Source organism: Colletotrichum higginsianum, chromosome 8, assembly GCF_001672515.1.
Source record: "Colletotrichum higginsianum IMI 349063 chromosome 8, whole genome shotgun sequence".
Taxonomy (NCBI): Eukaryota; Fungi; Ascomycota; class Sordariomycetes; order Glomerellales; family Glomerellaceae; genus Colletotrichum; species Colletotrichum higginsianum.
Window position 1 is genome coordinate 2,281,476 of NC_030960.1, and position 13,227 is coordinate 2,294,702.

A 13,227-nucleotide genomic window follows, 5' to 3' on the forward strand; every position below is an offset into this window, starting at 1 on the left:
ATGCCATGACGCCTTTTCCCTCCAGCTTCCAGCATCAAATGCCTATTCTCATTATCTATTCGAGTTTGTTGCCTTTTTCACACTGGACCAGTAAGCCGATGGCCAAACCGACATGGCCTCCGTCTCCGTCGGCATACGTTCTCGGCATCTCGTAACGACGCTCTGGATGATTCTACCAAGGAGCTCTTCGTCGATCGGGAGTGCCTTTTCGCTCATCTCAATAGGATAGAGGAAAGGGTCAGTCTCGTGAAGGAGCTCCTCGCAAGTCGGCCGCATGTGCACTTCACGGTTCAGGCACCGCCTCAAGGTTCGCACGAGTGATGGAGGAACAGGGACGCCGCCCATGCCCCTAGACGGAAAGTCAATGTGGTGGTCCCAGTTAATAATGGCTTGACATCGAGCCATCGGGTTAGCGATGTGGCCAAAAGGAGGGGTGCCGTATACGAGTTGGTAGAGAATACACCCAAGAGACCAAACGTCGCTTGGCTTTCCGACTTTCATCAGCTTGGGCCTTCCGGGAACGCGACCGCCTCGGGGTGCGTTAAAGTCCATGAGGGATTCGGGAGACATGTAGTTCGGTGTGCCAATTTGCGTTTCGCGGTGAACGTTTACTGTCTCGTCTGTTTGAATAGCGTTGGCAATGCCAAAGTCGATAAGCTTCAAACGGCCTTTTACGAGGACAAAGTTGGCCGGTTTAAGGTCGGAGTGGACGATATCGAATTGGTGGACAGATTGAAGGCATTCAAGCATCTCTTTCCAATAGAAGCGGACAAAAACAGAATCGAATTTGGCTGCCTCAGGGTTTTGACGACTTCTCAAGAGGGTGTTGAGATCCAACTCGCCCATCTCCATAAGCTGGAGAACTGTTAGATATGCCACGTGTTTCGGAGGACGGACAGCTTACCAAAGTCAGCATCTTCTTCTCGTCGTTCATCTCATAGTCAAAGAGATTGATAACCCGGTCATTGCCGGTCAGCTTGCTTAACAGGTCAATCTCGCCACGATAACCCCTGACGGTCGATTCGTCGGCATTCTCCAGCGACACCCTCTTGAGGGCGAACATCGCTCCGTTTTCGGCAGTAACGCGGTAGACCTTAGCGCTACCACCTCGGCCCAGACAGTCGAGCCTAGTGTAAGACTTTCCGTTGACACGAAGAATGTTTCGCCTTTGTTTCCCCTGCGAGGTCGTGACTGCCCCAGCCGAGGTGGTCGCGGCATCCAGAACCGACATTTTCGGTGGAGGAGGGGGAGCAGGCCGGCGCGGAGTGTTGTTTGGCAGCGAGGACAGAGGTTTCCGTTCGGGGGACGCAGCAGGTCGATGGTATGCAGCGTCAGTGCTTGTGTGACGCTTGGGGGCTTTCTCGGTGTCCCTTTCGGCGAGTATGCTGACGACGGGCTTGGAGCTTCGGAGTATAGAGGGCATCTCGTTCTCTTGATCATGCGAAGATGGCACCTGCGGGCGGGGGGCAGGTAGTTTGTAGTGAATCTCCTCTGGCTCGTCTCGCTGCTTGGGAGACGGACGTGCAGGGGGTGGTGCTGGCTCGGCCTCGTATGCTGGTCTTCGACTGTTTCCTCTTAAAAGATCGCCAAAGGCTACCGGGCTGCCAGACGACATTTGTCTTCCGTTGCCGTAAAAGGACGGTGCAAGGTCGCTTTCCATGTCTAGGCCCTGACCATCATGATCCTGGCTAGAAACCATGCCCTCGCCGTTCGCCTCCGCTTCCTCTTCGCTTTGCCTCCTGCGACCACGGCGAGCAGGTCCACTCAGGAAACTGCCAGGAATTTTGCCGACTCGCTTGACGCGCATGGAGCCTTGCAAGGCCAGATTGTCCTCAGGCTTCGTGTTTCTTCCGACATTGGTGTGGCGGGATACGCTGCCGGGGTTGATACCAGAGGCATGGCGTGCTGCAGTCACCGGTTCTTCAGAATAATCCTGTTCCAAATGAGATCCTGAGCGTCTGGAATGGGTGGACGAATTGGTGAGACGACTTCTGTTGCCGGACGAGCCAGCGGCAATGCGAACAATACGAACTCCCTGGGCGGGAGTATTGACATCCTGGCGTGGTTCCTGCTTCTCGTCCGACGATTGGTCCTGGCTTTCTGGCCGACTTCTGGACGGAGGACGTTGGTTGGTAGATCGCGACAGCGAGGTAGATCTTCTCTTGGTGGGGCGCATCTGGCCAAGGCTCTTGGGCGTGTTGCTGAGTCTGACAACACGTTTGCGTACAGGACTGTTCTCCCTGCTTCTTAAGGGTGACGTGGGCTTTGAAGACTTGCTGTCATACGCCTGCAAACTCCCGGACCGAAGAGACCTTCTTTCTTCCGTCGCGGAAGTCGTGGACGCGGCAAGGTTACTGGTGCGTCGACGTGTTCGCGGCGGTGAAGGGGCGCGCTGAGGCTCAGGTGCGCCGCCATCGTTGAGCAAAGCCTTGGTGAGAGCACTCAGCTTCATCGGCACAGGTATCTCGTCATCGGAGCTGTCGTGCATGACGTACTGCTGCGAGTCCGCCTTCCTCGAGAGCGCGGGCGCAACGGCGGTCGCGTGTACGGGGTTGGATTCGCTTCGGTTGAGCTGCGGGCGCGACGGCAACCTTCGGAGGCCTTGTCTCTGAGAAGGTCTTCGTGACAAACCGGTTCCGGCAGTGCCTAAGGGCGTGGGCGAGGCAGTTGGCATGTCCATTTAGGCGGTCGGAACTGGTGATTGTTTTTGCAATTGCAAGCAATGGGGCAAATGGGGTTGAATTGCGCGACCCTTCACGTCTCGGTGACTGAGCACCTTTCGCAAAAAACAAAAAAAAAGAGAGATTGTTGTGGTCGACTAAACACTGTTTTACGTGTCGATGGTGCCCATAATCTGAAAGATTGCGAATGGAGAAGAAATTAGTTTATGCGGCACGTCACTAGCATCTTGTACGTTGGAAGTATCCGTTGATTCCCATGTCGAGTTCGGGACGTTCCCATTATTTTCGGGCTAGCACCGGTTGACCAATAAGAATTGTAGGAAAGGGGGATTGGTTGTCGGAGCAACAAGGGACTGCACTAGAGAAGCAAAGCAAACGGCACATTCCTCGCTGCGCGCATCATTTTTAGACCTCGAAATGCCGATTTGCCTGAGGCCCATAATGACTAATCATATCATTTAGAATTATTTTCCACACTCAAATTGTCCAAGCTTCTTGTCCAGTTAGGATTATTATGTGTTTTTAGTACATAATACAAGACCTTTCCTATTTCCTGAACGGACGTGAGCCCCGCGTGATGCGAGTGTAACTTGAGAGCTGTACCCATGCAGCTAAACACCACTCACATAACCCAAGGCATGGCACTGGATCATGTCCATAGAGCGACACATGATACAATCACGAAGGAAATCGAACCATGCGTCTTCAAAGAACCAGCGAGCCTTTTATTTGACCGAACCTAGCAGGTGTTCCTACACAAATGTGTGCCGAAGCCCAACCCAAGAGAGATTTCCCCATGTCAACGACATACAGAAACGTCGGCCGATTGCTGCGTAACTTCTTCGATGAGACGAGGGCGCGGGGCCTGTCATCCGGGGGGTGAGAGAGACATTTAGTCGAAGAGACCGAATCCCATGTCATCGTCGGACTCCTCCTTGTCTGAGAAAAGGTTAGTAAAGCTGCTCCAGGACCAAAGATAAGCATAGACGAGTTCTTACCCTCCTCCTTGGGCTCATCAGCGGGGGCGTCAGCAGCGGCAGCGGCAGCACCGCCAGCAGCGGGAGCGGCACCGCCAGCGCCACCAGAGGGGACGGAAGCGAGCTTGCCGGAGCCCTCAGCGATGAGCTTTGAAACTGGTTAGCGTGGATGCCACTTGGGATTGTTTAATCAGGTATCGCAAGACGAACCTCGTTGATGTCCTTGCCCTTGAGCTCAGAGATGAGCGTGTTCAGGCGCTCCTCGTCAGCCTCAATGCCGACGGACTCAAGAACGGTCTTGACATCCTGGGCAGAAGGAGCAGTGTTGCCACCAAGGCTGAGGAGAAGGTAGGCGGCGAGGTGCTTCATCTTGAGTCTGTTGAGTTCTGCGGAGGGATTTGTTAGACAGGGTTTTGACAAATTTCGCGACAGCGACAGAGATGCGACAAAAGGTCGGCAATGAAAACTGTCGTCAGCCAGACATCTAGAGATGAACTTACGTTTTGTCGTAGAGAACACGAGAGGTCAATCAATTTAACCGCGAAGTTGGGCGGAGACTGAATCTTCGAGTCCTGGGAGGATATTTCGCGTGGTTGTTGCGATTCGAAAAGTTTAAGAAATCCAACTTTTTTCTCCGTTTTGTGAAGCGCGGAGGGTGCGGGACCCTAGCGATTCGGCCGCTTAGGCAGGGTGGAGACCCGATCTGTAGGCGGTGGCTGGTGTCCGGTTCCAATGCTCACACCAGCCACATGCCTGTGGTTTCTTGCCTTTCCGCGTCAAGAGGCCTATCTTCGGAACCGGAGACACTTGAACTTCCGAAGTGGCTAACAGGATGGAAGCCAGGCCTTGGTGGACGGCGCTGGAAGGCCCCCAGTTCAACAGATATAAACTTGCCGACTGCAACGCCACTTGTGTTTGTTCCCCGACACCCAACTTTCGATTTTTACGATTGCCGGTTGTCTGTCACGTGTACTTCGCGACTGCCCTCACATTTTCCACGAATTTCCTCTCTTTTTTCTCGACTCTGAGTCTTGCTCACGTTTTCGAGGATTTTTTGACCGCGTGTTCAGTACCTTTCAGAGAGGGGCCGCTGAATCGCAGAAACCCGAGTTGCTGTGTTTGCCATTACTGATGACTCAAGCGCTTGCCTGATGCATCCTGACGGCCGCTGCAAGCAACATAGACACTTGCTTGACAATACCTGGCATTTATAGTCCGTCGTCATGCCTGTAAGCTTCGGAACCACGCGGCGACCGCTTTTACAACATGTCGATGCGCTAACGACCGAGCCCTTACAGATCGGAGACCTCCTCGCCCAGATCAGTGGCGACAAGTCACAGAGCACATCGCCCGCTCCAACGAGGCCGCCTATTCCCCCTCCGAAGCGAAAAGCAGATGACGACCCGCGCAGCACCTTTTCGAATAAGACACCGCGAACCAGCACAAATGGCGTCGGCTCTTCTGCCCCGTCGAAACCGGCAGATGCCCAGAGACCCGGACGGCCTGCAGAGAAGCCAACAACGACTAGTACCGGTTATAGAGGCAGCGCCGGTCGACCTTCCGATCGATCGGCATCTGCGCCAAGGAGCATCGGTAATGGTAACACCGCTACAAAGTCCAGTTCTTCCGGCGCCCGACTCTTAAATGGGCAAAACACATCGAGGGTAACCTCGACTCTGCCGAGTCGGCCATCGCCATCCACCCCCGCCGCTACACCCAAACCAGGAGCACCGCCGAAGAAGGGATCATTCGCTGAAATTATGGCGCGAGCCCAGCAAGCCCAAACCAAGATGGGTCAGGTTGGCAAGATTCAGCACAAGCCTGTGGAGAAGGTCTTCACCAAAAAGGAGCGGGAAGAGCTGAAGAAGGACGCTAAGAAAGACCCAAAGGCTGCAGCAAGGCAGTCATCCAAGTTCCAGGGGACAGCGAGATCATCATCCGCGGCCCCATCACGCAACGGAGCCGGCGCAAACGGAGCAAGTGTCAACCGCAACGGGGCTGTCGACAAAGCAAAGGACCCCCGGGCTGCAGCGAAGGCACGCGCTGCTGCTACAGAGGAGGAGAACCAGAAGAAGCTCAAGAAGGCCGCCGTTGCGACGACAGGTTACACTGGCACCGCCCGTCCAAAACCTGGCGCGGCGTCAGCCAAGAAAAAGCCTGCCCCGGGAGGTGCGCTCCTTAACGCCCGCCCAGTCCCACTCTACGGTGGCTCTGCGAAGCGCTCGCGCTATGACGAAGAGGAGGAGGACGAGGAACTCGACGACTTTATCGAATACGACGACGAGGATGACGCTGGCCCTCGCTACACGTACGACTCTGAGGGCTCTTCAGACATGGAGGCCGGTATGGATGACGTGTGGGAAGAGGAGGCCAAGGCGGAGCGCGTGGCGCGACTCGAGGATATCGAGCAGGAGAAGCTCGAAAAGAGGTTAAAGGCCGAGAAGGAGGAGCGCAAGCGCAGATTCTATGAGCAACAAAGAGCTCGACGCTGAGGCAGTCTCCTAGCCGAGAGGGACAACTGGTACACCAGAATGGGCGGTTAGAGGCATTTCAACCGGCAAGGCGCAGTAGCATTAACATTAGCGACGGCGTTCATTTTTGTATTTTGTTTAGTCATTACTAGCAGGGGAGAGACCACGATTCGCATGGCTCGGTTCCCCTGGTTGATTTCCTTATGCATAGTTCGTTACCTGGAGAACAGGCATATATGCGGACAACGGCGCAATAGTATATCGGAGGCTATCCAAACAGCAGCCTAATATTGTCCCGTTTGCATCACTTCTCCGGTCACTAGCAATTTTCCCAGCCTCGCGAAAGACTCGATGTTGATTCCTTTGGCAAGGTCAGGACTTGGCGACTCTCCAAGATGTGCAGCATCGAACAATGACGATCACATAATCATCTACTCAGCCAGCTCCCACTAACCCAGGTTGCCTTGTCGCAGCATACCTGACTTTTTTGCTGTCCAAACCACAAAGAGAAGTAGGACAATTCGCATTTCGTTCTACGAGCCCTAGTGCCAGTCCCTCCTCGAGGGTATCGATTCCAGCCGTGCCAGGCCGCAATCAACCCCAAACTCCTTCGACGGTTTCGAAATGCTCCACTGCGTTGTAGGTCCATTTATAAGGAGCTACTAAGCCCCTTTCCTCCTCGACCGAGAAGACCGGCGAGTAGACGGTTTGGAAGGCTGCTGAAAGAAGCCACTCACAGCCGCCGCCTCACCGGGCTCTCGGCCTTTGCATTGGTGTTGCTACAAGCGATCTGAGATCGCAACTTTGTAGATGAAGCCTAGGGGGTTTTCGACTGGAATGAGAAAACTCAGGGCTTGGTTGGCCGCCCAAATGGTTCGAGCGTGATAAGAATGAAGAAAACCGGCCGGCCAGAAGAACTACTGCCGCCTTATCGACTACCTCCCCCTTCTTGGCTTTTGCAAAGTTGGAACATAATCAAGTACAAAATACAATCATTGCTGCTAGTAGGAACTTCTGCATCAGGATGACTTCTCTGCCGAAGCGAGAGACCCTTTGCAATGCCCGAAACCGCCATACTCAGACGGACGACACACGGGACCTTGGCGCACAGGGCCTGGGTGTATAAAACTTGAGCGTTCGTTGGGGCTCGAAGGCCTCCGTCGGGGTGATACCAGCATCCTATGGGAGATCTTCCGACTTGAGACCTGAGTTACCGTATCCGCTCAGATTCCAGCCTTTGTATCGGACTGTGGATCCGCCGTTGCCCGCTGACAAGACAGAGGGAGGCGGTTTGTGTGGGGGAAGCCCGTTGTGATGCTTCACGGGTGGTGCCGGAAGAGAGGCATGTGCGGCAGGGAGATTGCTGGATTTCTGTCGCGATTGAGACTGGGGATCTTGGGAGCCCCCAGGTGCTTGGTGTCCATTTGAACCTTCAGATTTATCTTCAGGTTTCATCAGACCTTTCTCTCTCAAGTACTGAATCGACTGTAGAACAGTAAGGTCTTCCTGATCCTTGTCGTTCAGAATTAAACGCTGCTGGATTGTGAGATGGCCGTTGTTTGCTTCTCGGTCCTTCATTGCTGCCTCTCTGACAGCGGGATCGTGAACGAAGCGGCACTTGCCCTTCTTGCCACAGGTACCTCCCGTAGAGTAGTACTTGCAATGCTTTGAAATATCTGCCTTCTTCGCTGGTGGGGGTGGAGGGGGGGCTGGCTGAACGCGACTTGACGCCACTTCCGGCTCCTCATCCTCAGACTTAATGTCAAGGGAAGGGCTGTCTCTCATTTCGTCACCCTCGTCTTGCTGTTCACGCTTGCGCTTGATAGACGATTCAACTTTCTCCAGCTGCCTTCGCAGCTTGCTGGCAAGGTTTTCTTCCTTTTCCAGATCAGCCGAGATTTTGTTGCCGCTTCCTTGCGTGGTCTCGGCAGACTTCTTAGCCTTGACTCGCGCAGCAGTAGGGAAGCGTTTCTTTCGCTCAGCAATGTAAGCGTCGACATCGTTCACCCTGCAACAAATGGTCAGCCAATATAAAACCACGGTCAGCACATTCGACTTACTGTAAGGCATCTGCTCCAATGAGCTTGCGAAGCGTCTCTTCTTCCATCTCGTCGTCTTCCGACTCCGAGTCTTGGCCCGGTGTGAGACCTAGTGTATTGGTCTTGCGCTTTTTTTTCTTGCCCGAAGCCGCATTATCATGCTTGTGGTGGGAAGCACCTCCATCTTGGCGGTGGTTGTGATTGCCCTGTGGACGATGACGACCCTTATCATTGGCATGGAACGAGCCTCGACCTCGGGGGTTGCCACCGCGGTGACCACCGCGACCACGCTGCCCGTCATGTTTGTAGAATGCTTCTTGTGGAGGAGCCGACGCGCGAGGTGCAGCAGGAGGTGCGTGGTAGGGAAATTGTGCTGGAGGCTGGTACGGCACGGCTTGCGCGCGAGGATCTCCGTATGGCTGGCCGTATGCGCCGTTCGCATGATGTATCCCATCACTACCGTAAGCTACTGGCGCAGGTGCGCCCACATTTTGGGCACCTCGAGGGCCGCCTCGGTCATTCCCATAGCCGCCTCGCCCGCGAGTCGTCCCGTACTGACTTTGAGCGTGAGGGTCGTGACCGACCCACGGTTGGGGAGCGCTGTATGGTGGGGGTGCGGCATAAGGCTGGCCGTAGACTTGCTGCTGTGGCTGCTGTGGTCCATAACTTGGTTGGTGGGGAGGCGGCTGGGGGTGCTGAGGATGCTGCGGGTGTTGCGGGTGCTGCGGGTGCGCGTAAATCTGGGAGGCGTAGTTCGGATGGTAGTTGGTAGTCGACAGCGGCGCAGGAGCATGGGCGCCGTGTTGAGGAGCAGCATGCTGAGGAGTGACATGTGCGTGATCCTGATGCCATTGGTGCTGAGGGGGATAGCTGCTGGCGGCGGGCTGCTGGGCGGGATAGCCAGGACTATGCTGAGGATATTGGGGTTGTTGCGGTCGACCATACTCGTACTGGGGCTGAGGAGCCGGAGGGTATTCGGGACGGGTGTTCGACGGATAGCCGCCACGCCCACCACGAGCAGCATGAGCACCACTGCCTCGGGAATGTTGTTGGTAAGGGGGATTGTGGTGTCCATACCCAGGATGATTAGCCTGAGCTGCTGGAGGCGGCGGCGGCGGCGGGGGGCCGTAGTTGTAGCCTGACATCTTGGCTTGACAACGTCGACGGGATCTTGTTATTTTCGCGGTCGATTCGTGGACAGACGTGTGATCGGGACAAATGGCGTCGGGAGAACCTGGTGGAGCGTGCTGCGCCTGTGACGGACTCGGAAGATTCGTGCAAGCGAGCTCCTGTTTGAAATAGCAGCAAGCGATGGCGATGAAGTCGGTGGAAGGGGCAACGGATGGAGGTCGTGTTCAGACCCTAAGTCGACTACCTAAACAAAAGACATCAGACAGAGGGGGACGAAAAACTCAAGCAGCGATCAACGGGCCAAAAACAAGAGGGATGGATGTGTGGGAATGAAAGAGACAGACGGCCTGATGCAGGTTCCCTGGCGCGACACGCTGAGGCAGATGGTGGAGCCCCAACAGCTTTCCACAGCAAAGTTGGTCGTGGTTTCGGTTTCCGCAATAACAGTTCTAGCGGTAGGTGGCCCAGCCTTCAGGCCTGGGTGCTGGATGTCACACAGGGTGCGGTGGACTATGCCGGCCAGCGTCTGAAGTGGTGGATGCTAGACTTGATTCAGCGGGCGGTAAGGGCCAGACCTGCTTCCTTGGGACCAAGCGCCCCGCGATTTTACCGATTCTGAGACTTGACCCAGATTGAACCGCGCCGCGACACTCACAGAAATACCCAATTCACGACCTTGCAGAGAGGCGTTGAGGGACGGACGATGATCTCGGGACCCTAGGAGAATTCCAACACTGGCATCCTTCTGACTTGCTCAAGTGCACCCTTCACAAGCGAAAGCGGCCCAGCATGTTCATCCTGGTAAGGACTGGAGACTCACAAAATTTCACTGAGTGGGTGTGTCACTAATACGGCCCCGATGGGGGGGTGAAAAGACCAAGATCGCCGACCTGGTAGAGATCGCGCCAGAGGACTTCCGCAAGAAGAGTGTCGCCGCCATCGAGGATAATATCAACGCAAAGTACGCGAATAAGGTCATTCAAAAGATTGGCCTCTGCATATGCCTCTATGATCTGTTGTGGACCTCCGAAGGCCTCATCGGCCATGGCACCGGTCTTGTTAACGTCAATGGTGTGCCGCCGCCGTTCACAACCACCCGCCAGGATGAGTTGTCTGGTGCTAATTATTGCGATTAGTTGAGTTCAGACTCGTCGTTTTCAGACCTTTCAAGGGTGAGGTTATGTTCGGCAGAATCAGAAGCTCCACGCCGGCCGGTATCAATTTGAGGACCGACTTCTTCGACGACATCTTTATTCCTTTCGATGAGCTTCCCGAGGGCGCAGAGTTGTATGTGACTCGCACGCCATCAATGGATTGAGACCACAGCTAACACACCACCAGCAACCATTCGGAACAGCTATGGATCTGGAACATTGAGGGCGACAGACTCTTCTATGATAACCATGAGATGGTCAGATTCCAGGTCATCGACGAGGAGTGGCACGACCAGACGCCCGCAGGCCCGAGTCAGGGGGAGGAAGCTGCACCGCCTAAGCCGCCCTACAAAGTAAAGGGCACCATGGCTATGGAGGGTCTCGGCGTATGCCTCTGGTGGGACGGGCAGGGCAGCGAGTAGGACGCGGATGACCCTTGATGTCCTTACAGAAACGCTTACCGGCAACGATCTGGACATGACAGGATGATACGTGTATTGCGGAGATTCTGTATGATTCTACAATTCTATGACTTGATACCCGCGAGTAGTCTCTGCTCCACATCATCCAGAACAGAGTAGTGTTCAACGACAGCAATGTTCTCAGCTTCGCCCTTGAACTGCTTGTCAGGGTCAACGCCAGGGCCGAACATCTGGGGAGCACCCTGTGCGCCTCCCATCTGCCCCATCTGCTGAGCCATCTGGCTAGCCGCTATTTAAGTTGTTAGCACTATCAGACATATATTCAGAATGCATCCTGCACTCACCATTGTCACTTCCCAGGATGAAGTTGAAGACGGACTGCAGGCCAAAGATGCAGAGGAAGTACCAACTGATGCTAGACATCCAGCGGGGATCCATATCTTTGGTAGCAACACCCGCCTGCAACATGCTCTTGAACTTGATAGTGATGGGGAACGGCAGTTTCACTACATCGGTCAGCAATCAGTCGGCCATCTCCACCAAGCCTCATAAGACATACTGATGACGTATCCGCTGAAGAAGGCGTTGATCCAGCTCATAATCAGCGTGTTGGGAATAATCATGGCCATGTTGTTTTTCATCATGCCCATCATGCCGTCCATCGCGCCCGGATCGGTCAGCGGGTTCGCAGGGGGCTGGCCCTTGCGGTCAGGGTCTTTGAGATATGCGCCGGACTCGTAGGCCGTGATGAGCGCATCGCGGCGCGCCTCAAATGACTTCTTGGAGAGAACATGGTGGTTGGTGCGCACCGTGACGCCGTGCATCATGGCGCGCTGTTCCTTAAGCGCCGCCTTCTCGAGCTTCTTGGGCGGCGTGGCGAGGAGAACGGTGGCGTAGTGCCGCAGAATACCGGTCAGAATCATGACCACCGTGATAGGGAATAGGATCCAGTAGCTATCCAATCGTCAATTAGCGCGCGAGCGTGGCTCGTAGGGGCAGAATCAGGACTGTCTGCGTACAGGAGCTGGGGATCCCGATGGATCGTCTGCACCGGAACCTGAGCCATGGTGGACTTGTCTTTTCGAGCAGTACCGGGAAAGAGGAGAAGAAGGGGATTGTGGTGGCGTTCGTCGATGCGATACAGCCAACTGGTTTGTGAGCTCTCCCGTTGCATCCATTCAAGCTGGTGGAGTTGGGAGGAGAGGAGACCTTGGGAAGTGGGCGGGAGCTCCTTCGGCATTTCTGTTTCGCCGCCGCTCCGAAAGACCACCTTCCACTTTCACCTCTGCCGTCGATTCACGCAAGGGTCCAAGCTGTCCAAGCATTGAAGGCCAGGCTGGATGTTACAAGACAAACCATCGCACTCCACGCCCGGCAAGCCTCCGCGAAATTGTCAATTCTACCCGCAGTTTCTTACCATAACGCCAGACGCCATGTCTTCCTCTGAAAGAATAACGGTCTACAATTTGGCGGGTAAGCACTTTACGCCCCCCGGCCCAGACATGCGGTCGCATCCCACTAACACCAAGCTCCTTAGACCTCAAGAACCACTCGGACGACGCGCTTCCCAACTACCTTAACTCCCTCAAGTTCGCCCAATCCCACACCCTTACCGACGTCCGCCTAGCACTCGGATATTCTGCCTTTCTGGTCGCCGGCGCATGTTTCCTGTGGGACTACAAGCTCGGCTTTGAAAGCACAAAGTACTACACAGCGGCTGCCGTGGCCCTCTACTCGCTTCTCAATGGTGCTCTGACGCTATGGATCTGGCTCAAGGAGGCGGGCACCGTGTACGAGGGCACATCTCCTTCGGGCGAGAAGGTAAGAAGTTCTGGCCTGCGACTTGCCCGCTCTATTAGCGAATGACTCTTTCATTCGGCCACCCGTGACTAACACTAGCGCAACCAGATTAGCATCGCAACCTCGACAAAGAAGAACGACCCAACCTACAACATGAAAATCACCCTTGCCCACAAGAACGGCGAGAAGAAGACACTTGAACTCTCAAAACCCTTTGCCGAGTGGTTTGATTCACAGGGCCGTTTCGTCGTCATCCCTTTTCAGGAGGTCCTCGCCACAAACGTCCCCATCATTGGCAAGCTTGATCCCAAGCGCGTCAAGTCCGTGTCACAGGCGTACTCGGCTGATGTTCTCGACGCGCTGTACGCCGAGAGCGCGGCGACAGGCAGCGAGGCAGAGGCGATTAAGGGTGCGAGCAAGAGACGCAAGGCATGATGCCGACATGTAGAGGGGGGGGGGGGTCTTGTGCAATGGGCCGATACCAATGCTGTTGTATACACTATGGAATAATCAGGGCCTTCCCTTGTGCGCGTGCTCAATGCTTCTGGCCAT

General features: G+C 55.0%; 7 protein-coding genes across 7 annotated transcripts; 3 read left to right on the plus strand and 4 right to left on the minus strand.

The window, feature by feature from the left end:
- Positions 1-51: 51 nt before the first annotated feature.
- Positions 52-2,680, minus strand: CH63R_11670 (Checkpoint protein; the record flags this gene model as incomplete). The annotated part of the gene is made up of 2 exons (XM_018306644.1): positions 52-855; positions 905-2,680. 2 exons carry the CDS (start codon positions 2,678-2,680, stop codon positions 52-54), a joined length of 2,580 nt encoding a protein of 859 aa, XP_018153485.1.
- An 893-nt stretch (positions 2,681-3,573) lies between these two features.
- CH63R_11671 (60s acidic ribosomal protein p2) lies at positions 3,574-4,027 on the minus strand (the record flags this gene model as incomplete). The annotated part of the gene is made up of 3 exons (XM_018306645.1): positions 3,574-3,620; positions 3,680-3,806; positions 3,869-4,027. The coding sequence occupies 3 exons, from the start codon at positions 4,025-4,027 to the stop codon at positions 3,574-3,576; spliced, it is 333 nt and encodes a 110-aa protein (XP_018153486.1).
- An 854-nt stretch (positions 4,028-4,881) lies between these two features.
- CH63R_11672 (SPT2 chromatin protein) lies at positions 4,882-6,150 on the plus strand (the record flags this gene model as incomplete). The annotated part of the gene is made up of 2 exons (XM_018306646.1): positions 4,882-4,887; positions 4,957-6,150. 2 exons carry the CDS (start codon positions 4,882-4,884, stop codon positions 6,148-6,150), a joined length of 1,200 nt encoding a protein of 399 aa, XP_018153487.1.
- A 1,158-nt stretch (positions 6,151-7,308) lies between these two features.
- Positions 7,309-9,313, minus strand: CH63R_11673 (Nuclear fragile X mental retardation-interacting protein 1; the record flags this gene model as incomplete). The annotated part of the gene is made up of 2 exons (XM_018306647.1): positions 7,309-8,137; positions 8,190-9,313. The coding sequence occupies 2 exons, from the start codon at positions 9,311-9,313 to the stop codon at positions 7,309-7,311; spliced, it is 1,953 nt and encodes a 650-aa protein (XP_018153488.1).
- Positions 9,314-10,088: 775 nt separating this feature from the next.
- CH63R_11674 (RNA polymerase III subunit Rpc25) lies at positions 10,089-10,875 on the plus strand (the record flags this gene model as incomplete). The annotated part of the gene is made up of 4 exons (XM_018306648.1): positions 10,089-10,100; positions 10,175-10,370; positions 10,436-10,586; positions 10,641-10,875. The coding sequence occupies 4 exons, from the start codon at positions 10,089-10,091 to the stop codon at positions 10,873-10,875; spliced, it is 594 nt and encodes a 197-aa protein (XP_018153489.1).
- Positions 10,876-10,979: 104 nt separating this feature from the next.
- CH63R_11675 (Duf850 domain protein) lies at positions 10,980-12,049 on the minus strand (the record flags this gene model as incomplete). Its single annotated transcript, XM_018306649.1, has 4 exons — positions 10,980-11,164; positions 11,220-11,381; positions 11,435-11,829; positions 11,895-12,049. The coding sequence occupies 4 exons, from the start codon at positions 12,047-12,049 to the stop codon at positions 10,980-10,982; spliced, it is 897 nt and encodes a 298-aa protein (XP_018153490.1).
- A 166-nt stretch (positions 12,050-12,215) lies between these two features.
- Positions 12,216-13,110, plus strand: CH63R_11676 (Microsomal signal peptidase 25 kDa subunit; the record flags this gene model as incomplete). The annotated part of the gene is made up of 3 exons (XM_018306650.1): positions 12,216-12,348; positions 12,413-12,696; positions 12,784-13,110. 3 exons carry the CDS (start codon positions 12,216-12,218, stop codon positions 13,108-13,110), a joined length of 744 nt encoding a protein of 247 aa, XP_018153491.1.
- Positions 13,111-13,227: the final 117 nt, after the last annotated feature.